This window comes from Clupea harengus, chromosome 6 (assembly GCF_900700415.2).
Source record: "Clupea harengus chromosome 6, Ch_v2.0.2, whole genome shotgun sequence".
In the NCBI taxonomy this organism is placed as follows: domain Eukaryota; kingdom Metazoa; phylum Chordata; class Actinopteri; order Clupeiformes; family Clupeidae; genus Clupea; species Clupea harengus.
The window spans coordinates 30,186,868-30,211,132 of record NC_045157.1 but is presented as its reverse complement, the minus strand read 5'-3'; the positions used below and the strand labels follow the sequence as shown (position 1 = coordinate 30,211,132).

At 43.2% G+C, this 24,265-nt stretch overlaps 1 protein-coding gene across 1 annotated transcript; it reads right to left on the bottom strand.

Moving 5' to 3' along the window:
• Positions 1–55: 55 nt before the first annotated feature.
• LOC105891086 (transmembrane channel-like protein 3) lies at positions 56–20,517 on the bottom strand. Its single transcript, XM_031568713.2, has 23 exons — positions 20,329–20,517; positions 13,847–14,408; positions 13,105–13,242; positions 11,952–12,027; positions 10,723–10,804; positions 10,405–10,511; positions 9,945–10,043; positions 9,650–9,792; positions 9,400–9,547; positions 8,987–9,030; positions 8,123–8,270; positions 7,680–7,789; positions 6,808–6,892; positions 6,374–6,619; positions 5,668–5,796; positions 5,485–5,552; positions 3,650–3,778; positions 2,680–2,790; positions 2,356–2,481; positions 2,107–2,185; positions 1,808–1,850; positions 1,358–1,616; positions 56–1,179 (listed from the first exon to the last, which is right to left on the bottom strand). The coding sequence occupies exons 2-23, from the start codon at positions 14,257–14,259 to the stop codon at positions 294–296; spliced, it is 3,669 nt and encodes a 1,222-aa protein (XP_031424573.1). The 5' UTR covers positions 14,260–14,408; positions 20,329–20,517; the 3' UTR covers positions 56–293.
• Positions 20,518–24,265: the final 3,748 nt, after the last annotated feature.

Below are 24,265 nucleotides of genomic sequence, written 5' to 3'. Positions count from 1 at the left end.
TATGTAGTACGTTTTTCAAACATGTCGAATCTGTCAAAGTCCACTTACCTGCAAGGAATCTCTATCTGGGCATGTTTTGTGAAACATTTCCCATTTTTCAGACATCAGTAAGCTACTCAAGCCAGTATCTCCGCAGCCTTTTTTATTAGTCAACCAAACAGTGTTTTATCCATATTTTTAAGGCACAGTAATTTGATAAGCAACATGCAAACACAAATGCCATTTTATTCATTTTTGTGTGCATTACAACACCATTTGTCACAGCACTGATAATAACACAATTCATAAACAAACTACACATTTGAGCAGACAAGTTCACTTGAGCCAGACAAATTCATATCATTGCTTGCTTTGGACTTCTTTTTGGCCAGTTTGCCACTGGACCTGAGGTACTTCTCCTTGTTGTGAATGACCTGGATGTACTGGTCAGTGCTGCTATTCTGCTGGTCACTGCTGGAGGCCAGTGAGGCCGAATCTGATTCGGTGAGTGACGGTTCGACCTTATGCTTGGTCTTGGGCTTAACTTGGGGCTCACAGTGTCTGTGGGAGGGCTCTGCGCCCTTTATGTTACTATGGGAGCGGAAGCGTGACCCCGTCTCATCCCAGTCCTCCTCACAGTCTTCCTCGTGTGGGCAGTACATCCCCCTGGCCATGTCTTTGGCCATGGACAGCTGACTTCCCGCCGGGTCTCCAATATAGAAGCGCACAGGCTGGTGGAGGTCAGACAGGGACCTTGGACGGTGCGATTGACCGACTGACCTCCTGACACTCTTGCCAGCTTCCTCCTCCTCTTCCTCCTCCTCACTCAGATGGGGCTGGTGGGACCTGTGCGGGGTGCGAACAGTGTAGCGCTTGATGTTCCTCGGGTAGAGTTCCACAATCTCCCCCGGGTCGTCTGCGATGCGATAGTGGCGAGGTACGCGTGTGGTGGAGCGCATCAGCTTCTTCCGAGGCTCGTGCTCGTTCACGATGACGTAGCGGGTGGTGTGGGCCCGCCGCCCCACGTAACTTTGGGCCGTCACTATTCCAGCGGCCTCTGGGTGCATGGGCCGGACGCTCTTCCTGTACAGGGGTTCGGAGTGAATGTTCTCAGCGTAGCGTACAGAGGGTTTGTAGGCCACATGCTGGTATGACTTGGAACGGCTGGAGCCACTAGATCCTCCTAGATACCCTGGATGCCTGGAAAGAAATGTGGAGAGAACATCATGAGGCAATATACACAAGGGCATCAAAACACTCTGGACCCTGAAGACATCACCTAATCCCAGTATTTACCCAATATTTATTTTGGGATCATGTGAAGGTTGACTTTTAGACCTGTTCAGATGCATTTCATTTGTTATTGAAATGGCCAAACCTGTTTGGTATGTGCTCATATCTGTGCTTCTGTCGGACGGACACGGAAGGACTCCGGGATGGGCCGGCAGCTCTGATGTCAGCACGTGACGCAGACTGGGTTATAGTGCGAATGCTGTTGCCACGGCGCACGGGTGACTCAAAGTTGGTGACGCTGCCGTTGCGGCGGGGAGAAGAGGAGCGGATGGAGGACTCCATGCTGGTGATGTCGCTCTCCTGCTCGGGTTTCTGATCACCTCCCTCTGGGGCTTGCAGCCGAGCTGTGGCAGAGCCAGGTCACCGAGAGGGAGACACACAGACACAGACACGCATCCTCAGATTCTCTCCGAATCAACGGGACATTTATGTGTCTTTGTAAATACGGCCGACTGCATTAACAGTGTGTCTTAGTGATTATGTGAGTTAATGCAAGTGCACATGACCTGCAGGTGCAGTAATAAAAGAAGATTACCAGCTGCCAACTGAAAGACCTTCTTCTTGTCCTCTGTCCGTTCCTGAGGAAATAACAATCCAGTCAGACGTAATGCAATATTGATTTTCCCCCTTCTATTTAATTCTATTTCAAGGACATGGAGCACAAATGACATTGCGACTCGCACTAACTCTGTTAAGTCTCATGAACTATGGCACATTCACTTTACTCATATATAGATCCATCATCATTACTGAAGTCATCAATGCTATTATTATCGAATGGCTATCTTGAGTTACAATAACAATGTGCATCACATTTATAAGAACACCACCCACTGTCTGAAGTTGCATTCTCAGTTGATTGTTGGTGTATTTGAGGGATCTTGCGATGGCCTGCAGGTAGTAGATTAGCATGCTGAAACACAACAAAGAGCACTATTGACGCACAAACCGGCCTGGGACATCACTGAGAGAAACACTCTCCATTCCTGCTTGTCCCTAATTAAACCAAGTGTCCCCAGTGGAGGGGAGCTGAGATTGTGAGGCTTTTAAGAAGAGTGGAGTGAAGAAGGGAGAAAGACTCACAACAACAGCAGCAGAGCGGGCAGAACCACCACTGGGCTCGTGATGTAACTCATCACTTTACTGAACCACAGGGGAAAGTCGTTGGCTATGGTATCAGAGATGATGTCATAAATCTTTTCCTGACCACTGAGGGACAGAGAAGGATGAAAAGGCACGTTCAGATTAACGTCACACGTTCAAAGACTTTTATTGCTATCGTTTCAGCTCACTATACTACAATCCTGCTGATTTTATGCACATGGCCTATTATAGGATTAATTAATTACATTTATAAGGTCTAGTTATATGGCCACCCAGTGGGACTGAACAGAGCATGCAATTTACCTAAAAGGTCCACAATGCTGTGATGGTCTGTATCGGACAATTGCAAAGATGGTAGGTAGCATACAGAGAAACAGCATAAACAGCAGCATGGCTAGGTAGAAGTTATTTGATCTGAAAGGAAGAAAAATGAAGAAATCACACAGTGTGGCTGCTCCAAAAGATATTGTCATTCTGTAATAACTTCCAGCATTCAAGCATAAACACAGTCTGAGACATGGGTTATCAGAAATATATGGACCCGGAGAGAGATATCAACGATGACAAACACGTTTCAGCAGTGCAATCAGTCAAACAGAGCGAAAAACACTCGACACAACTCTGCAGCACCCTTTTTAATTATCTGCTAATGTGTCTGTATCATCTCCCCCCACTCTCTCGCGCTCGCTGAGGGAATGTTTCTGGTTCATGAAGAGGGTCACGTCGTCAGCGGAGATGGAGTGCCTGTGGAATGGATGCCATCGCCTCCCTCCTCACATCTGGGAGTGACTGATAAGCCTGCGAGAGGCTACGACAGGGCCATTAGATAAATCAGACCAAGCAGTAGCCAGTGCAGCCAGTCGTCAGGGTGAGGTGCTTATTGTTCTCCCTCTCTCCCTCGCTCTCCTTTCTCCATGGAGTCAGAATACGAGACTGGGAGAGATGGAGTGGAATGGAAAGGGAACCAAATCGCTGACGGAGTTATTTGCCGCTAAGTTTTGTTCTTAGAGTTGTTGTAGAAAATAGCCATATTTGACATGTCCATGATCGAGACAAAAACCCTTGTACCTCATATAGAGATAAGTTCCAGACTAATGTCTATGCCAACACAGGTGATATGCTTTTAAAATGGCGCAGTACCAAAGCACTTAACAGTCCACAGTCCATTTTTATCACATCCTTCAAGTTAGGCCCAGGATGGCGTAGAGAGAACTAGCGCCTGTGCCACTCCATTAGCCTGAAGGCCACATAATGAGATGGAGTCGGGACTGACCTGGAGGCCCTGAAGACCTGCTGGTGCGGAACATTACAGGTCAGCACTGCCCAGCTCCGCAAGTACATTAGCCCGATCAGCTTGAGCACGTTGAATGCCGGGAGGCAGGGCGAGAAGAACGCCCCCATCCTGAGGGCCAAAGAGACAGGGGATTTATATGGGCCCTAAATGGAGCCCGCACACACTGTTCCTCAGGCCAACTGCCACTTCATTAAAGGACACTGCAGTGGGTGGCTGCCGACCACTGCATCTAGGGGTGTAGGAAATAGGCTTTTAGACCCGCAATTTCAGGCCAGTAGCTTTCAACGCATGTGCTACCACTGTTTTGGCCTGTAGTTGTTTATCTCAGCGACAGTTTGAATTAGGCTAATATAGCTGCAGTAATACATCGTTTCATAATTTTCCATGAATGTGTGATTGTAAAACTACAATAAAAAGATTCAAGTATTACAAACACCTCTGAATCTTTTCATCGTGTTTCATTGTGCCTATATATGCCTTGGTGTTTGCTTTATTGAACTACAAACAGAATCCATGCAACAAACGCTATTCATTTTCAAAACATGTAGGCATTTTGTTGTATTCCATATTGAGTCCACCATTCTAGTCACTTTTTGTCAAATTCAGACAGTTGCTGCTCATGGTCCATTGGCTATCCGTAATGTGTGTGCGCTCAAAAAACTCTGGCGTTCGTAGCCTACAGTCCTGCCTCCATAAATGGGAAATAAACATATTGCCACGGACCGAGCCATAAACAATTCCAGTCAATTCTCAAGTATTAACAACCTTTCACTAGAATTGTGGACTCCACCTTTAACACAATGTCCTAATGCATATGCATTCAATGCCACTGGCCTGAAACTGCTGGTGTGGAACTGTGGCTCTGCAGTCAGACCCTTCTCCCAATATTGGCAGATGTACCCACCTCCTCATCCAAATAAATCAATAATGGATAGTATATCTTATTGTATATTAAACAGTCTGGGAAGAGAGATTTGATCCAATCTCGGGGCTTCACCACGTTCGCATTAGTGCAAATGACTAGAGTATGAAAGTCGAAAGTTTTTTAGTGTTAGCATTTTAAAGGGATTTTAAATCCCTATGTAAAAATGGGTTTTCGCAAAATCTGCCAAAATAAGGTGTGAGCGAGACAACGCCAGTAAAAAACCTAGGCAAACTGTTGAGTTAAAAAGTTATCAGTTGGTCTTCTGTAACTAACTGTTGTCTTGTCTCCTACAGATAAAGATGTTGTTGCCAATATGTTAAAGCAGAAAAAATGAGACTACATCATGACTGAAGGAGCCTGTGATTACATTACAGCTCTAGCACTTAAAACTTCAGTTTCATTCTATCCAATCCTAAAGTAATCAATGTGTTTACTTAAATGAACTGTGTGGTTGGGAGGACACTTGTGATGCCCGGTAGGGAAAGCTAGCTTTTGGTTAGCTTCTGCTTACCTTGTGAAATTAGTGATGCAATTCTCTGGTGACACATTAACTAAAGTAACTTTTTTTTGCTGTTAGAAAAAGGATAGTAACAGACATTTTAGAGATATAATGGGTCAAAAGGGCGTAATGTATCGAACACATCAGTGGCCAAAGAGTTCTCTGGATTTGTCTGATACATTGTACTGAGGACGGTAAATGCTAACAATCTTAGACAGGGTAAGTAGCCTAAATGCTGGGGAGGTTGTGTTCGCTAAATAACGTTTTGCTGAGGTTGACAAATTAATCAGGAACCTTCTTAGCCCTTAAAATTTGATCTAATGCATGTCTGTTGACAGAGTATCACAACTTCAATCTGAACGCTAATAGGCAGCATGAAGTGTCACATACCAAATCATTCCTTGGTTGTATATCAGGTGAAGCACATTTTCAGCTATTTTGAATTCTCCATATTCAGGCTGTGGAGGAATGTGTATTCAGTTAATGTGATTCTGCAGTCTCTGAAGCAATACATCTAGAAGTTTATCGTGTACAATCACCACAGAGATGAGGAGTGTATGTTTTTGTACTTACAAACTTACTCTCTAAATCCCAGCAACAGCAGTCACTCAAATATCGCACCACAAGGCCACGAATAAAGTCAATTAACAGGATGCTTGCCACTGTGAAGATCATGTCAATGATGGAGAGCTTCAGCATTTCCTGCAAAACAAAATGTTTCCTTCATCCTTTTAGTGAAACTCAAACAAAATGCCTTCTTCAAAATGCCATTCAAGTATGCCCATAGATGTCTGACTTCAGATGTCTAACTGTCTTCTCAGAATGTCATTTCAACCGTGGGTGCAGGCTCATTTCAGTCTGTTTCAGTCGTTCAAGTCAATGCACTTAGCCAGCAACTCGTTTGAAGGATATGTGAGTCATTTGATTTCAGTCTGCCAAAAAGACAGAGTGATGAAGCACAGCCACTGTTGGGCTCGGGCTTGTCCTGACTGCTTAGTTCAACTGCTCTCTTCATCATGTATAATGTTTCAACAAACAATATGAAGCCTTCACAATTAGACAAATGGCGCATGAGCGTAGTCTAGGCACTTTCCCTTTCTCGTTTGTCTTGTCTAAATGTGTCTGTTGAATACCCCATTGCATGGACATTGTAACATTAGACAGCTCCTGGAAACACATTTGCCCACCAAAAGCTTTGTCTCTCATGGGCTCCCTGTCATAATCCATCAAACTACTAGCTGAGCCTAAGTACTGGCCTGTGCTCACCTACTCTACCTACCTGGCCAACGTATGTCTCCCAGCACGGGTCTTGCTGGTATTTGTTAAACATATTGTAGGGGGCGGTATGATTTAGGACAACAGGTGTGGTGCTTTTGGTCCTGTTGATCTCCAAGATAGTTGCAATGGTGCTGTTCTTCTGCTCTGTAATTTCGGGAATTATAGTGGACAGGTTGTCTTCGTTGGGCTGCAAAACGGTGGCCAGAAAGGCGGTAGAGTCAGACCAGTTGGCCGCGCTTACATGGTTCTGGAAAAAAAAGATATATATATGTACAGCATTGTCATGGAGATAATCTTTGGGTATCACATACATGGGCATGTTTCTACACATTTTACATCTTGGAGTAATGTTTCTATTTATGTGTATTTTTTTCATTCATTTTCTCACTGTGAATTCTTTAATACAAGTTTTTAAAATAGATATTTAAAACTTACTGCAGAGCTCATGCTCATGCTGTTAACTTTATCCAGAAGAGCAATGATCAGACTGTAGAGATTCCCCAGATAAAGGACCAAAACCCTAAAGAGAAATGAATAAATCAAGGCACATCAGTACAGTCTTGTCCCTTCCTTTTGATTCCCATATCTTTACGATGTCTCACGCAGTGAGTGTCAGCATCATCTATGGATCATAAGGAGCTACAACATATATCCAATGGTTCAGTGTGACAATCATAATTCCCAGAATGCCTTGGGTAGAAAAAAGGGTTTTACTGAGCTCTGAGGAAAATATGCTGAGTTTTCCTGTTTTTATTCTATATGGTATATATGCAGTACCCAGAGGAGTGGACCATTGTTTATGTTGCTGACCAGTATTGGCATTGACATTGGATGAAACAACAAAGCAATACACCTTTGTCAAATTTAACATTTGTCACTGCCATTTAACATTGGAAAAATCTGCCATGGTTTGGAGAGGGGTTGACCTGCTGATAGAATCTGTTAGAATTTATTAGTTTTAAGATATCCTTAAATGATATTACATATCTGTTCTATATTTTTGTATCTGTCTATATTTGTCTTTGCAACATAAAATTGACCTACAAAGTCTGGCTATAGAACATCATTCTTGCCTCAGCCCTCTCTACTGCGTGCTTCTTGTGAGCTGTGATCACCTTGAAGTTTGCTTGCATTTTACTGAGTCTCACATGGACGTTACTTTCTACAAGATGGGATTCTGAGTCTTTGAAAGGATAATCGAAGAAATCCATTTAGGACAGCAGGATTGCTCAATCTGTGCAATCTCTAGCATATACTGTATATTTATTTGAATAGAGTTTTACTACTGTTTTACTCCCATCTCTCACCTGCCTAGCTGGAACCTGAGGCTGGTCCTTGGGTGATACATCTCAAGTTGTGCCACCAACTCAAAGGCGGACGGGGCAATCATAGTGATCAGTGAGACCACCACACTCACCTTGGGACAGAGGAACAGTCACAGAGAAGCAGTCATCAGGAAGGATCACATCAATGATTCGTGTACAACCTAATCTCAATGGCTACGCTTGTTGTCTCGCAGTGGAGAGTTCCCATTCAAATTCCTCTTCAATGAAGAATGATGGCACATAATACATGGCTAGGAAATGACCACCAAGAACTTTTGAATGAAATCACTTCTACACTAGCAGAATGATGCCATGCATAGGCCCCATGCACAGGATTCTGTGGGACAGTAATGATAAGGTAGATAAGCTAACACTGGGAAATGCCTCAGTGACAAATGTCCCGATGGCAATTTTTGGACCACTACCTCATTCTTCTCCCAAAGGGTCAGCTCTGGCTTCTCCTGTTCCAGTTTCTGAGAGCGATCGACAACAAAGTAGATGATGTAGATACTGCCAGCGAGAGACAGCAGCACCAAGATATTGGCCAGTAGCCGCAGACTGATCAAAACTGCCCTGGAGAAGGAGAGTGAACGACAATGCTCAAGTGGAGTCAACTATCCGTGTTCACAGGCACAGTCATACAAAGAGTACACATACATTGAATCATTGCAAGCCTTACGATATGCGACAATAGTAATGACCAATGATTTGTTTGACAAATACTAGAAGTCAATCTATTGTTACACATAATGGAAGTGTAAAGTATTTGGTGTGTGTGTGTGTGTGTGTGCATGTGTGTGCGTCTGTGTGTGTGTGTGTGTGTGTGTGTGTGTGTGAGTGAGAGAGAGAGAGAGAGAGAGGGAATGTGTGTGTGTATGTCTGAGAAAGAGCGAGAAAGAGAGAGTGTGTTTGCGTTTCCGAGAGAACTGATCTTGTTTAATGTGTTAGCAGGTCTGATGGTAATTTAGGCGCAGTCATCTCCTGCAGTAAAAAGCAGTTTTTATGAGTTATAGCAGGATGTTTCCCATGGCACACACTCTGCGGGGGATTGCAATGGACTGGGATAGTGTTGATAAATCAGAATGGTCGCAAGTAGCACTAGGAGAGAGGCACATCTGCCGGAAAAAAAGCATCAACCTAAGTCATTATGAGATGGCGTCATTCTTCAGAAAATACATTATTTCTCACTCAGAGGAGATGAAATGAGGTTATGACTGTGGGCTCTTACGTCAGAGGTCAAAATGCACAGAAGAAGAAGAAGTCTAGCTACAAGTTACACCAGTACTTACAGGCTTGTATCTTTCTTCTTCTCTTGTTCCTCCACAATGGCCTCCTTCAAAGAGCAAAGCTAGGCATTAGCATACGCAGCGCAGGAAGACAGAGGGTCAAACGCGGGGGATTTGCATAATGTAGCTTAAGCGCCCGGCAACACCTCCGATCAATTAGAGGGGCATGCTCTCTGTGTGCTGACTTGGAGACAACACTCTCCTCTGGCAAGCTCACAATCTTGTTTATGTGCCTAGCGTAGATTTTGCGATAAGCTGCAAAATGACAGCCTCTCCTTTGGGAAATCAGCAGTAATACAATGGCGCATAAACCTCTCTTGTAGATACTGGTTGAAGTAAATTAGAGGCGGCCGTTTATTGTCAATTGGATCAGGGGAGTCTGTGGCCGTGTCTTAGGATGGTCGCAGAGTGCTCACCCGGATGTTGTTCACAATGGCAGCCGTTTTGCTTTCAGCAGCTTCAAGATTCCCTATGAGGTAGTCCCAGGCACAGAATATACGCCAACAGAATGTGAAGTTCTCATCGGACGCACTAGCCAGGCTCAGACGAGAGTTTCTAGCCATTCTGATCAAATGAAAACACAGAGAGGCAAAAGTCATTCTACTGTAGTTTTGTGTGATATCATCTGTAAATGCACTCTAACGTAAATTTGGTAAACATCCTTACTTTCTTAAGAGAGTGATGAAACTGTAGGCAAAGACCGCCATCCCAACCATGAAGTATGCTAAAGGCAGCCTGTATCCAGCACTCCCAATCTTCCTCACGTTGCCATAGTACCCATAAAACAGCACTGAGTACTGGAGGTAACCCTGCAGGGTGCAAGACAAGACAGGACAATCAAACAAGGGGGACAGGTTACACCTCAGACGAACAACGGGATTGTGTTTAGCAAAATGGTCTGCACAGCTCTTACAGGTGTCATATTGACAGAACTATAAAAGAAAACGCATTATGGCCTTGCCCCAAGAGACCAGATGGTGTCCAGGTCCTGGGCGGAGGAGAGGTGCTCCTTGGGAATGGTCTTGCTGCGGATGCTTCCGAACGGGGCGCCCACCAGGAGCTGACAGGGAACACAGCAGACAGGTGGGAGAGGGTGACTGATGCGCTCGGCGGACACCGCAGAAGATTGCCAATGGCCCCCGTGTCAGGGAGCTGAATAAATCTGCCCTCTTTTTAAGAGCCAACAGGACAAAACACTGGCCTGCATCGCTCCCTGTCAAGCTTTTATCACCAGAGCTTTTGAACACCCTACGTGTTCTAGTCCGTTTACTGGCCTTGCTAAAGTAAAGTAGTGATACAATTATTAATACAATATCATGATGAACTAGGCTGTAATTCCACAATTTTTCTTCAGAAAAGCTGGGCGGCTCAATACAACGGAACTGTGTAAATGAGCCCAGAAACATTTTTAAAAGACCTACCTCAGGCAGGACAATGAAAGCTCCAGTCATTATCGTTAGGACAATATTGATTCCAAACAGCCATCGCAGGAAGATAAAATAAGAGGCCACACCTGACCCAAAGTGACCTTTAAAAAGAAAGGAGCGCAGTGACATGTACAACTCAGTCTCCATCAAAGTCTTACACACACTTTGAGTGTCAGTCCAAATGTTCTGTCAGTTATGGTTTATGAGGATACACAGATCAAATTCAAGCATAACAAATATACAGACAAATAATATAAATATGAATATCAGAACCAAAAGACAGAGCCATGAGAAAGCTATATGGTAACTTACTTTCAATTTTCTTGATTCTCATTTCCCACGGAATGAAGAGAACCACAATGTTATAGAGCAGACGAGAGAGCTTTTTCAGCAGCTGTCACGGAAAAGGTTGTGTATGAGAAATAGATGAATCATCATATCATATTAAATAAAGCCAATGGCCAGGTCCTTATGCTTGCGTCAATGGCTCTGATATAAATGCTGTACGTTATAATGTATTGTTCTGCTTTGCATTTAACCAAACAAAAGATTCATCAGGTCACTTCAGTTATCCCATGTAGCAGAACAATCATAACCTCGTGGAAAACATATCAATAAATACATGAATTTGATCAATTTGTATGATTTCTAATTTGAATTTACCCATAGCCAGTTCTGTAATTAATAATTCATCATTCATCCACTTGCTAAAAGTCAATTAATTTTAATGGTGCTTGGGTAGCCTTGCCGAATGCCTTTGGAACATTTTAATTAAACTGGGCGATAACAACAGGTCATAAATTCAGCCGCAGCGTCTGGGAGTGGGTGAGCTGGGCTGCTGAGGTAGGCTCTGCCATGTGGAGATGTAGAACTCTTACCCAGCTGTCACATAAACACACACACACACACACACACACACACACACACAAATGTAGATCTATATGCATTCACATTCACACATTGCATATAAACACCTACACTCAGTAGATGTGTATAAACACACATACACACGCACACACACACACACACGCACGCACGCACACACGCGCACACACGCGCGCACACACACACACACACACACACACACACGTGTAAACATATTTCAAAGACAACAAGCAAGACAAATGCAAGCAAATTTGACCATCAAAAACAAATCAAACCCTGGAAAGCATTTCCCTGTTGTTCGCTCGCTACATGTGTTGTGAATGTGCAGTAAGCTAGAGTAAGCATTAGGAAACATGAATATATTGTAGTCCGTTGGCTCAGTTTACAAAAAATACAACATGAGAACCCTGGTGCAGTGTAATTATTGTGAGTGCACTGCATCGAGTTGCAGAATGAAGAGCTGACATCAAATTCCTGGAAAACATCAAATAGCAAAGCACCTTCCTTAGGATAGAGAACAGAAAAGGAATTGTGACTAGTCAGAATCACCACCATGATCTCCCAGTGTTGCTGAATATCAGACAGCTTCTGTTTTGTAAACATCATTGGCATAGGGTTGTTTTGCTGCTGCTGTGTTTGCAGGTGGCAAGACTCACATCGGCCCCGGCTGCTTGGTAGCCTCTAGTCCTGGTGAGCCTGCCCTCGTACTTCAGCACAATCTCCCTGGCCTGCCTGAAAAGCACACACACAGCAGTCTGGCTCATAACACATCATTTCATGGACTGATCCCAGTTCAGATTTACTGCCTGCAGAGGCTCTGATGAAGCCATTAATACTGAGGTTTACTGCTCCGCAGACCATATCACAGCATCAGGCATTTCTCAGGGATACGCTTCCTTGCTTTTATCCAAATGTTCGTCAAGTGGAATTTTATGGATTCAAGAACTTGTGGAGTCGCGTTAGAGATTTTTCCTCATGAATAAATAAAGACCAAATTCTGTGTGTTTCAACATTTTAGGGAAGACCACAACACCACTCTGAGAAATGGGTTAATAGTGAACAAATAAAGATAAATGAATAAAAATAATGTCAGGAACACCTCTCTGCAGAATAAACAGTGATTATATTTTTTTGCAAGGGAGCGCAATCATGGGCATTCAGCCGTATATTACAATGTGCATAAAACGCAGGCTTGCATCTCATCAATGATGACGACCATAAACCCGCCTGTGGTAATGATGAACTGGCCGTATGAAAAGAAGCCGCCCCAGCAAGGCTTCCCTGGTCAGAGATCCAAGGGAGGGCATCTTTGGACGAGGAGAGGTGTGTTCGTAATCACAGCCAAATCGCAGAATTCAGGCTTGATCATTTCACAGCCCCCGAAGTAAAGTAAAGTAAATACTAAAGTAAATACGTGTCACAAGTCAGTGCAATTCCTGATGAATTCATTATTCAGTTAATTGAGTTGGTTATTTAGGGGTGCCATTAAGATAAGGGGTGCTCTCAGGCGTGGAATGATAATGATTGTTTATCTCATCTGTTTTATGCCTGACTGGTCCCCCCTTCCCTCAGCTGTGTTAGTGGATCATGTTCAATGGCCCTGCTTTACCAAACAGCCACAGCCATATTTCCACATATGGAAACAGAACTAAAATCTCTGTGCTCTGAGCAAAAGTTACAGATTATTAAAATATAACTTAAATTAAAAGCAAATAGCAAATCAGTGTCACCATAAACCACTAGTGAAACTAATGATCTTATTTTTGACATGTTTTGACATGCTGACGGCCTGTGTAGTGAACGTCTTACTTGAGGGCTTTCAGCTTCCGTCTCATGGGCCAGGGTCGGGTTCGAATGTTGGCAATGAGTTCCTTTTGATACTGGATGTTCTGGAACACTTCTTCAGGATCGTTGCTGTCACCGTCCTTATCCTCATCATCTGAATAACTGAGGCAGGGAGGAAAAGCTTGTAGTAGTACATCCTCTATCCCATTTTAGAGTCTTTGAGGAGTTTGTGCCACTATATATGCCTCAGAACAGATGTTACTATTAGGTAAAGTAGATCATGATATGTACAACTGGAATTCATGATTTTCCCATACAGTTAGGTCAGTTTCTGCTCGACAAAAGTATATTATATAATATTTACACTCAATATATAATATATAAAATATATAAAACTGATTTCATTAATATAACATCTTTCCGTGGGAATAATAATTTAAACATAAAATATATTCCGAGGCTGTCAGTGTCTCAGCCAACAAAGACAGAATTGTTACACAGCACATAATAAAACACACCACCCACACAAGCATATACAGTCCAACCCTTAAATAATTTACAACGCACACTGTGTTATCTTCAAACTGTAAAATGTTTTATAGAGAAAGAAAAAAACCTGAGAATTATTTAAATAGTCTGACAAGAAATTCACATTGAACTCCCAAGAGCTCATTTTAACATCACAGTGTGACTGCTGGGATGGAAGTAAGCAACTTAACAAGAGAAAGCGACTTGTTGAAGCACGGAGCAAACTCGATGTACTCACCCTTGGTTCTGATCCTGGTAGGGAGAGTATATCCTCCTGGAGTTCTTCCGCATGCTCTTGTGCCTTTTGGCCATGGATCTGGTGATAGTCGCCGGCTCTGTCAGCGCGCTCATGTCCAGGCCAGGCTCGGGCTCTCCGGGTGTGGGTGTGGGGGTGCGCGTGGGGCTGAAACTTCCCGTCTCCTCCAGCAGTGGGAGTGCGTGCGTGTGCGGTGTGTGAGGAGACTCTGGCTGCGCCGCCGGCTGAGTGAGCAGCATGGGGGCTGCAGGGAGGGGAGGAGGCTGGGCCGGCGCGGGGCGGCGGGAGAGCGTGGGGGGTGAAGAGGCGGCCACGCTCCCCACCGACAGGGTCCCTCCCTGGAGAGCATCACAGACCCTCTGCAACTTGGGGGGTTTGTGAGCATTCTCAGTCATCGCACCCTTCACAGAGACTTGGCGCCTTAAAGAGACAGCAGGGGACCGCAGACCATAGATCCTTGTCAGAGCAGATTTGGGGCATCCAACATCAAATTACGCTGAAGCAGTTTACCGCCGTGTAAAAGATCCAAGCATGCATCTACCACCTGTAAATTCCCCAAAAATAAATCAAATAAATTGTTTCAAAAAATAAAAATGAATCTGCCTTGATGATCATCTCTTCAGATCTTAAATTCTGCATTTAAACTCTACACGCCCCATTTGTGCTAAGAGGGGAGGACAATGAAATAAAACATGCATATAAATTCTATGCAGGAATTTTCCAGATTGCGGTTTCCATTCCACTCCAAAGCATCGAATGAGACCCGTCCAGATACACAGCCTGAGGTGTACTGAGAGTGGAAGTGGAGTCACACTCTCTGAAATGGCTTTTGTCCCATCTGGAAGTGGACCTCGGGGAGTGCCAACGTGATGGAATGCAGAGAGTCACAAGGAAGTATTTGGTGAATGTCTCCTCTTGGAAAAGACACGCGTATATAGGCATGAATAATATGATAATGTGCCAGATGCCTGGTTTGGCATTCAGCTTGATTTGGCGGTCATTGCTAGTAAAGCAGAAGGTGTACAAAGCCTAAATGAGACCTAAAAGAGTTTTATGGATGTGGAATGCTCAATTGAATGTCTTTTTATGAAGCAGTTGTGTCAAGAGTCCCCCCTGAGTAGAACACAATGAAAAGCCATATGTACTGACAAAAGGTGTGGGCATGTTTGATAGAGAGAGAGAGAGAGAGAGAGAGAAAATAGATGGCTAAATAGGCGAGAGAGGAAGAGAGAATCAGAGAGAAGAAGAGAGGAAGTGACTGAGGAGAAGAGAGAGTTAGAAAGTTAAAGAGAGATGTCAGAGCCTATGTCACCATCAGAATGGTCCCAATGTTTCTGGTCCACAAAAAGCTCAAAAGCCCCAAATGTAATTAAATTGTGAAGTTTCACTTGCCTTTTTACATTGCTTCTTCCATAGTAAGGCTTAGGACATTTTAATTAGCCGTGGATCACAAAATCCCATCAGACCCTAAAACTGGCAGCTGGTGAAAAAAAACCCTCACTGTATTCAAGCCCAGTGCAGTGAATTACAGTATAGAATAAGCCTGGTAAGCTCCATAGCACTGTACATAAAAGCCCTACTCCATGCACAATGAATTGAATGAAAAGTAATCGCAAACTCATTGGAGGGCAGTTTAATGCGCTTTTGTTAACTTTATCTAATTATTGAAAACACTGTGAACGCTATTTCAATATAATGCTTCTGTGGGAAAAATTATTGCGGTAAGTGAGGGAGCACTATTGATTGCAAATATTGGACTGGAAAAACACTGTTGCACAGTTTTACTCGTCAGTTTCTTCCCGTCTCTCTCTCTCCCCCTATCTCTTCTTTTCCCCTCTCATACACACACAGAAGGAGAGAAAGAGTACACCCTGTTGTTCTATTATGGAAGCACTAATGGATGATGAAAAGCACAACATTTATAGGAACATCACAAAATGATGTAAGTGTTGCTTTTATCATATCACATTCAAAAGGTGATGCATTTATCGTCTCTTTTCTTCAATGCCGGTGCTAATGCACCAATGTAACCTAATAAAAACCACAAACAAGGCCAGGTAATGACAATTTGGTGGTTTTAGCATATATTGATAACCAAGAATTTCACAGGCTTGATAACAGATTAAATGTCAAACTATTATATTGTGTCTTTCCCAACAGAATGCTGTAGCGTGGTCTTTTAAAACATTGTGTTCCTGGAGATAACAAAATGCTCACCCATGAGCACATCTTTCTGTAAGCTGATATTTTCCTATGAAACAAATGGTATGAATCATAGGCAGAGTGTGAAGCCTTCTCTCTCCCTCCAAGTTAAGATTACAAAACTGACCTCTGGCTGGGACCAAGGTCGCTCATGTAAGGCTCTCAGTTCCATTACAGCAAGTTCATCTACAGAGGTGGCATAACGCAAAATGTCATCTCTGTCTTTATGGAGAAATCAGCGGCCTGGGCTACCAGTTTAGCCAGAGCCATAACTCTGGGAGACAATCAACTAGAGCCAAATTGAATCATGAAGTTGAGATAAAGCCACTGGCAGCTACTGAATGATAGCACTCCTCTGTAAATCCAGTACAAGCTTTATATCTGCTTTATAATAAAAGACATTCCTTGAGTAAAGGACAAAGATGTCATAGCTTCTAAGGCAGAGATAGGTGACTAAAATCACCCCATCACTTAAAAACAAGTCTGAATGGACATATTAATGGTCCTTAAAAAGGACTGAATTGCTTTATGTAAACCATCTTAATGTAACAGATGGGGGAAATTCATTTGAACTAGTGTTGTTGAATTTCACTTTCATACATTTGTATGCAATATGTTTACTTTCAGTGACAGATGTTCAGGTTAATCCTTTATTTTACTGGCTACTAAGATTGGGTTATTATAAAAAATGTTGCTCTTTATTACAGTTCTCTTGCCCAATTGTTAAGAAGTAAAAATCGTCATTGTTGTCTATCTCCAGTTCACCGTTTTACTCCTGGTTAAATCTGTGTCTAGCCTGACATCCATCACAATAGGCTAATCAGTGCAAGAATTTGGTATGAGAATTTCTGTGCACTTCAATCAGATTGTTTTTCTTTTTGCTTAAAACAAGTAGTATACCAAGTACTTTGAAATGTGTACCACTTCTCTACAGTACATACACTTTAGAAAAAGTTTCAGTGTAATTAATAACTTTTGTATCCTATTAACTGTATATTTACACAATAGTTGAAACTGTAACTGTAAATGTTGCTAAAAGTGTTTAAAAAGAGTATGTCTGAGCAAAGACAATTGAGCAGCAGTGCAGGTTTCAGCCTCTCTTCCACACCGGTGGCACAGACTTTAGATATTATAATCTATAGCTAACCTCCTGGTCTGTTTTGATAGTCTGCCATGTCCGCTGCTTTTATGACCTTGAGAAGGCCTGAGTCGTGCCTTCTTCTTCCTCGCCCCCCTCCCCTCCCCTTCAGGCCCGGCACCAGCTGTAAATCTACAGGAGTGAGGGTGCGGGCGCGGGCGCGGGCGGAGCCAAGCCTGCCCTCTTATCGGCCTGGAACACAGATTCAATACCAACTTTCTTTTGAAAAATAGAATTCCCTAACCCAATGACAGGGTTTCTCTCACTGAATAGCTAAGTGATACGATAATGTGTGCGTTAGCCTACATGTTGTATGTGACTTCTCATTTTGTGGTACACATTTGTACACATGCATAGCCTACTCTCATTCATCACATTTCATGTGTTACATTAGTTAAATGAGTAGCCTCATTGAGCCTTTTGCTAAGTATGGCACATACGTACATCAAACTTCATAAACCACATTAACGATATTAAATTCAGTTTCTCCTGTGTAACCCAGAATGACTTCGACATAGCCTACAAGCCACAACATTACTAATATTGCAGGAGAAAAATGTCCGCTCGGGTCATTTGTTATTCCATTATTTACATTACATAGACGACAGCTGGGCAGTAAATGTGAATTTAGGCAGCACTTATTTTAAGTATTCACATTTCAGGTCCATTTCACTTGCGGTGTTATAAGCTTTTGCTATCAAGGGCACCACGGATCAGAAACCCTTTATCTATTTGTAATCTGGAGAAAACGTCCATAAACTGTATTTACATTCACCCTGTAATTCATGCAGACACTACAAATGCCATGGTGTACATTCCAGCACTGAATTATGCAAGGAACAACAGAAAGCAGAGTGCGTCAACACGGAGGTCATAAAATTTTAGATCAATAGATGCATTAGAGATGATTCGGCCTAATGTAAGCCCGCTGGACGCCACAATCAATGGTGCATTGCAAACAAGCCATTACATTACCTGTCGGTTTATGATCATTGCCAGTGAATTTCAGTAACATCGCCATTCATCCTATTTATTAATGAGTGCTGAAATTTCAGCGCTTTGCCTCACAGAACTGTCAGGGGGTCGGTTCTTCTTTTGAGTGTTTTCAGTACTCTGTGTGAGACTAAAGGCTTAAGGCCGAATTATGCTACTCCGACTCCGTTACGGACGGACGGATTCGATGGACTTTTTCATTTATGGTTCTCCGAAGGCTGTGGGTGCTGAAAACAATTCATCGCCAGAACAGTAGGTGAAGCCTACCACATGACGTCTTTGAGTCTGGAAGTCATCGATTGTTTATTTACCTCCTCCCATAACTATACTGTAGGTGGTGCAGCAGGTGCGATCGCACCTGGGCCCGTGGGTCCTGGGGGCACGCATAATTACATTACAGAGAGTGTCTAATGCTATATATGCACTTGAAAAGGCAAGCTTATCTCCATCATGGTATGTATTATTTGTGGGAAAAATAGTAGCAATCTTACATATGTGATAGGGTCAGCCCAAGTACATGTTCACTGGCTTACACACACCTGTGAGTGAGATAAGGGTTAATGAGCTCGTAACTTCCGCCTGGATAAACTAGGATATGCTCTCGCCGATTGTTTGAAACACACGTTGCTGTTGAGAGTAGGACGCTAGCTGTGGAGCAGTGTTAATTTTGGCAGCTATTTTAGATTTAGTTTTAGTCTTTAGACAAAAATGCGCATTAGTTTTAGTCACATTTAGTCATTTTTATCCTTCTTAGTTTTAGTCGACGAAAACTCATTACATTTTAGTCTAGTTTTAGCCACATTTAAAGTAAAATAATTGCAGGGTTGCGCTTTCAGGTGCCTCTTGTTGTGTTCTTCCCAACTATTTTGAAGCCACAAGGTTTCTCACCCGTTATCGCGGTGCATTGTGTTTTATTTTCTGACAAGTTATAATTAAAGACTGTCCAGATATCTATTCTTCTTTTTCTTCCAGTACCGAGTGCTTGAACTTGAGCCATCATATTACGTTTGTTAGGGCGTCACTTGCATGTCTGGGCATCTCAGGGAGTGGAGGAGGGATAGATACAGGACTGGGCAACATTCAACCAATGATGTTAGGTGCATACAAGTTTAGAAAAAAAATATGTAGTCTCTTCTCGACTCGTCTCTGAAAGTTAAAATAGATTTAGTCATAGTTTTTATTTTCAAAGATCCGTTTTCGTCATGTCTCGTCTGGAAAAAGGTCGTTAGCGCATATTTTTCGTCAACGAAATTAACACTGCTGTGGAGTGCACCTTGTCAGGAGTTTCATGCCGGAACTTCACGTTGGGCATTGCCCCTGGGTTTCTGCGACCTTCCTTGCCTTTGCTAAAAATCTGTATAGATCAAACTTTGTTAGCACAATGTTAATATAGTTTTGCTTAAAGTGCTAGTCCTAGAAGGTTGTAAAAGCTTCGGGAAAAATTCTACCCCCACTAATTTGACTACGGGCTTTCCGAGGGGTACCCACGAGTTTCTAGGACGTACGGTTGAAGGCGAACTCCAGTTCACACCCTTCCCGACGTCCTGCAGCGAGACTGGTACTGTTGGAAAGGCCATGGTCGATTTAGTTGGGGTAGAGCTTGTCCCTGGGTTTCTGCGACCTTCCTAGCCTTTGCTAAAAATCTGTATAGATCAAATTTTGTTAGCACGGTTGTAAAGGGGCTATTTACCAGCCTAATTGCTGCCCCCTGCAGGTTACCTTATTTTGACAGCATTACCTGGGCACCGAATCAAGTCAAACCAGCCAGAAGGCATCCACAGCAACCCATACGCACAGCAAGCCAAGGCTAAGTATATCCCCTTCTGTTCCTCTGTACAGACACGGCACTTGGCACAGAATATGAGCTTGCTCTTCTTCTTGCTCACACATGCACTGACATACATAAAGAAACCCGCCGGGAAACACAATTCCCCGGAAAACAACAAGACATGGGGTGCAACAGAATACTACCTGATACGCTGGCCTCCTCGCCGCGACCGCCAGACGTGGGGTATATCGGAGGTACACAGACCAGTGATCGCAACACGCAACAGTCAGCTATCTAAGCCAACGCACTTAGTTCCAATCTCATAGCGAATTATTAGTAATGCGACGGGTAAACAGCACTCACCCACGTCCTGGCACGGAAGCCCTCGGCTTGGAGCTCAGCAGTATCTCCTGTCCCTGACCTCCCGTTTTTACACAAGTAAACCCATTATATTCCCGTTACCAATTGATTAATGCAACACAGGTGTGTCGCGACGTCTAAACCGGCGGGCGGGCTGGACCCCGCCCCCACATTGTCTTTCACTCAAACCACCTGCTTACACGATGTTAGCACGATGTTAATATAAATGCTTACACTCATTTTTACTAAGTCCCAGAAGGTCGTAAAAGCTTCGGGAAAAATTCTACCCCCACTAATTTCACCACAGGCTTTCCAACGGTATATCAATTAGTGGGGGTAGAGCTTGTTCATGGGTTTCTGCGACCTTCCTATCAAAATAGCAATCCATTAGAACTTTCGCACACTCTAGCTATAAATACAGGGGGAAGCCAAAGTCAGCTCATTCGAGCCTGGAAAGGGATAGAGGAATGTCGTTTTCGCTGCTCTCTCCACTCCACTCCAGTACCATATGTCGGTAGGAAAACTGTATGATCAGGGAAAGTGTATTAAAACCGGATGTCGTCACTTTAAGCCGGTCTCTGGTTGGATAAAGCTTTTCAGCAGAAATGGACAAGGACCTTTGATTTATTCTGTAGGAACCATGCCGATGCCTGACTTTTAATATTGTGTGACGTTGTTGAAGTTCAAGTTCAACATTAATAGCGATTGAATGACCCTTGTGTCGTGTAATCGCTAGCGGTAAATAAACGTTAATAACTTGAATGACTGATTAAGGATATATGTTACACATCACAAACACATGTAATCGATGGGTTTTGGGGGAAATGAGGTAATTGGTTAGCTTAAATTGCAGTATCTTAGGCGAGCTAATTGACCTGGCTAGCTATAGCGGAATTAACAGTGCTAGCTTTGTGTTTGGTCATATAGCTTCGTAAAAGTTCGGTTAACAAGTCACTTGTGTGTTTAGTTGTATGACTTCGTAAAAGTTCGGTTAACAAGTCAATTGAGCATTAAGCCACCTGACTATAATGGGTCTATTCATATTAGCATGCTAACGTTAGACTTATTAGCAGCGAGGCTAGCTAGCTACTATGTGTTCCAATGGATTGTTGGTCTAAGCGTTAGCTTCAGTTAAGTCCTACAATAGGACAATACTCTGCAACATTCGTGTACCACATGGACAACTAACCGAGTCAATGTAGACATAGGTTAACAAGTCACTTGTGTGTTTAGTTGTATGACTTCGTAAAAGTTCGGTTAACAAGTCAATTGAGCATTAAGCCACCTGACTATAATGGGTCTATTCATATCAGCATGCTAACGTTAGACTTATTAGCAGCGAGGCTAGCTAGCTACTATGTGTTCCAATGGATTGTTGGTCTAAGCGTTAGCTTCAGTTAAGACCTACGTGTACGACATGAACAACTAAACGAGTCAATGTAGACATATAAAAAGTTGTGTAGATAGCTTTATTCACATAAGCCGTATAACTTCACAAAAATAATAATAATTTAAAGAAAACCGATCGTTTGCATGCCAGGCGATCAACACAACTTCTCAACTAAAAAGTAAAGGTCCTTGTCCATTTCTGCTGAAAAGCTTTATCCAACCAGAGACCGGCTTAAAGTGACGACATCCGGTTTTAATACACTTTCCCTGATCATACAGTTTTCCTACCGACACCATATACTAGCTAGTAGCTAGTCTGAAATAGGTTAGCATGGCTGCTGCTGATATTTACTGCACAGGCACACAGAATAGCGACCAATTGGGGGCTTCGTTGAAGTCCTATTCCTGTATGGAAGAGTTTTTTTTCTGCAGACGACTTGAGACTCGTCTTCCAGTCTTCACTGGTTGACAAGCCTGAGAACATCTTTGCATACGACTTTGACATAGACGGCTTAGTCGTCGAATTCATCAAAGTCACCGCAATCAAACAGGGACTGCATTCACTTTTTCTCCCCCTCAGTGAGGAAAGAAATGCAGTTGAACCACACTACCTGTTTCTGAAAAAGCATATCCCTCTGCGGGAATACTCAGACGAAGGCCTGAAGGCAGTCCGCAATTGCTTTGGAATGAAGCTGGCTCATGTTGATGGTGGCTACTAGCTGAACTTGACAGCTCTACCCAAAGACAAAAGGCACCCAGATACCCGCCTTCACAATAAGGAGCGTGTGACGGTACGCATGACGTACGCATGGCGACCATCACGGCAGTATTACACTGCCTGCATGAACAAACATGGACCGTGTGTGTTATATGTTTGTTATCCGTGTCCTCGTGTAGTTTCTATGTTTGTTAACCATATTATACATCTTCCAACTGCCGTCAATAACACCATACACAACAGGGAATGTTGCTAGCGCTTTCCACAACCATTACACCTGTACAGTTTAAATACATTTATACCCATCGTTTTTTCTGTTAAAATAACCACAACATACAATGTCTGTGTTAAATGTTCCGTTTATTTAGTGTAAAATCTCTCATCCATTCCATATTGCATATCGCTTGTCTTACCGTTCTTCAGTGTCTCGTCTTCTGTTTGTTTATGTCGAAATTGTTCAGCGCATAAACGCTGTTTTAAAAAGACGTTCAACTTCCGGCTTAACCAGAAGTGAACCCGAATTCGGTTTTATTATTTAGGCTGTTATTTGAGATGTTGGCTATGCCACCATGTAGCAAATGTATTAAGTATAATTACTGTGTATTTTTCCAGCCTTATGGAAGTTAGTTTGTTAGCTGTTAAAGCTTATTGTTTCACGTACCTAAGACACCCCTGTGTATTGTTATATATTGGTTTGTGCCAATTGTAGGGGCGTGCTTAGGCCCGATTTAAGCCTGTCTCTTCATTCTGTCGGGAGAGCTGCAACTTGATAGACGTAAGTCTTAGAGCTCTTTCAAGAAAGTGTTTACTAAACCAGCTACAGTGGTAAAGTTGTCCTTTTTGTAATTAGTTGTTTTGGCTATTATGCCCATTTATTTTTCTTATTACAAAGTATTTGTTTTTCGCTCTTTTGGTTTGTTTAATATTTTCATTATTAATTCTGCCCTTTCGGGCCTTATTTTGGGAAAATAAAAATTCCCATCATAACAAACTTCATCTCCGTCATCCTGAGAGTTATTTTCCATCAAGCTCAACCGGTCGTCTACATCTACCTTTAACAGAGCGGTACAGGGAGCTTGCTGTGACTGCTCTGGATGAGGTCACGGAGAACTTTCATGAGCAGTTCCATCAGTTGTCTGACAGTGACCTCAGCAGACTGACTATGAGGAAGCAGTGCCTGTCTGAAACGGCAAATTTCCTTGTTCTTTCTCTGGTTTCAAGACTTGGCATTTGTCTTGGAGATGTTGCAGGGGGCCATTGAACACACCAACAAAACGGACGAATGAATCGTCCTCGTGGCCACATTGACCAGATTTGGCGCGAAGCAGGATTTTGTTCTGTATTTGGTTTTTTTGAGGAGGTACATGCAGTGACACTGCATTATGCCTGCTCGATAGCTCCGAAAGGACCCAAACCTGAGCGTGTTTTAGTCACGACATTCAAAACCTTGTCGGGCCCACCTGCAACATGTTTACCATTCTTGGCATGCATGAAGCGGTGAACATCCAAACCAAGACCGACAAGCGGTCTTTGGATGTCCACAAGCCGCTTTTGGAAGTTGTGGCAAGAAGTCCACTGCATTGCCAGTTGGGCCGCGGGTTTTGTCACCCCATTTGTGGCTGCGTCACTATGTGTGACCTGCAGCACCCTCAGTCTAAGCTGGCCTTGCGCAACGCTGCAGGTAAATACTTGCAGAGTTTGCAAGACATTTTGCTAAAGACGAGGGGCCAAACCAGGCTTAGACTTGAGTATGTCACGTACCTAGACAGGTCCTGGGGCATACCCCACTTCCTTCGCCCTGAGGATGGGATACATTTGCCAGCGTTGGAGAAG

What these genes read in the sequence shown, in the direction of transcription:
- LOC105891086 (XM_031568713.2), bottom strand. Translation starts at nt 14,259, where the DNA reads ATGACTGAGAATGCTCACAAACCCCCCAAGTTGCAGAGGGTCTGTGAT. An exon ending in CGGAAGCTGAAAGCCCTCAA is followed by an intron (nt 12,028 to 13,104) that starts GTAAGACGTTCA and finishes TGTGCTTTTCAG; the next exon opens with GCAGGCCAGGGAGATTGTGC. An exon ending in CCCGCTCTGCTGCTGTTGTT is followed by an intron (nt 2,186 to 2,355) that starts GTGAGTCTTTCT and finishes GTTGTGTTTCAG; the next exon opens with CATGCTAATCTACTACCTGC.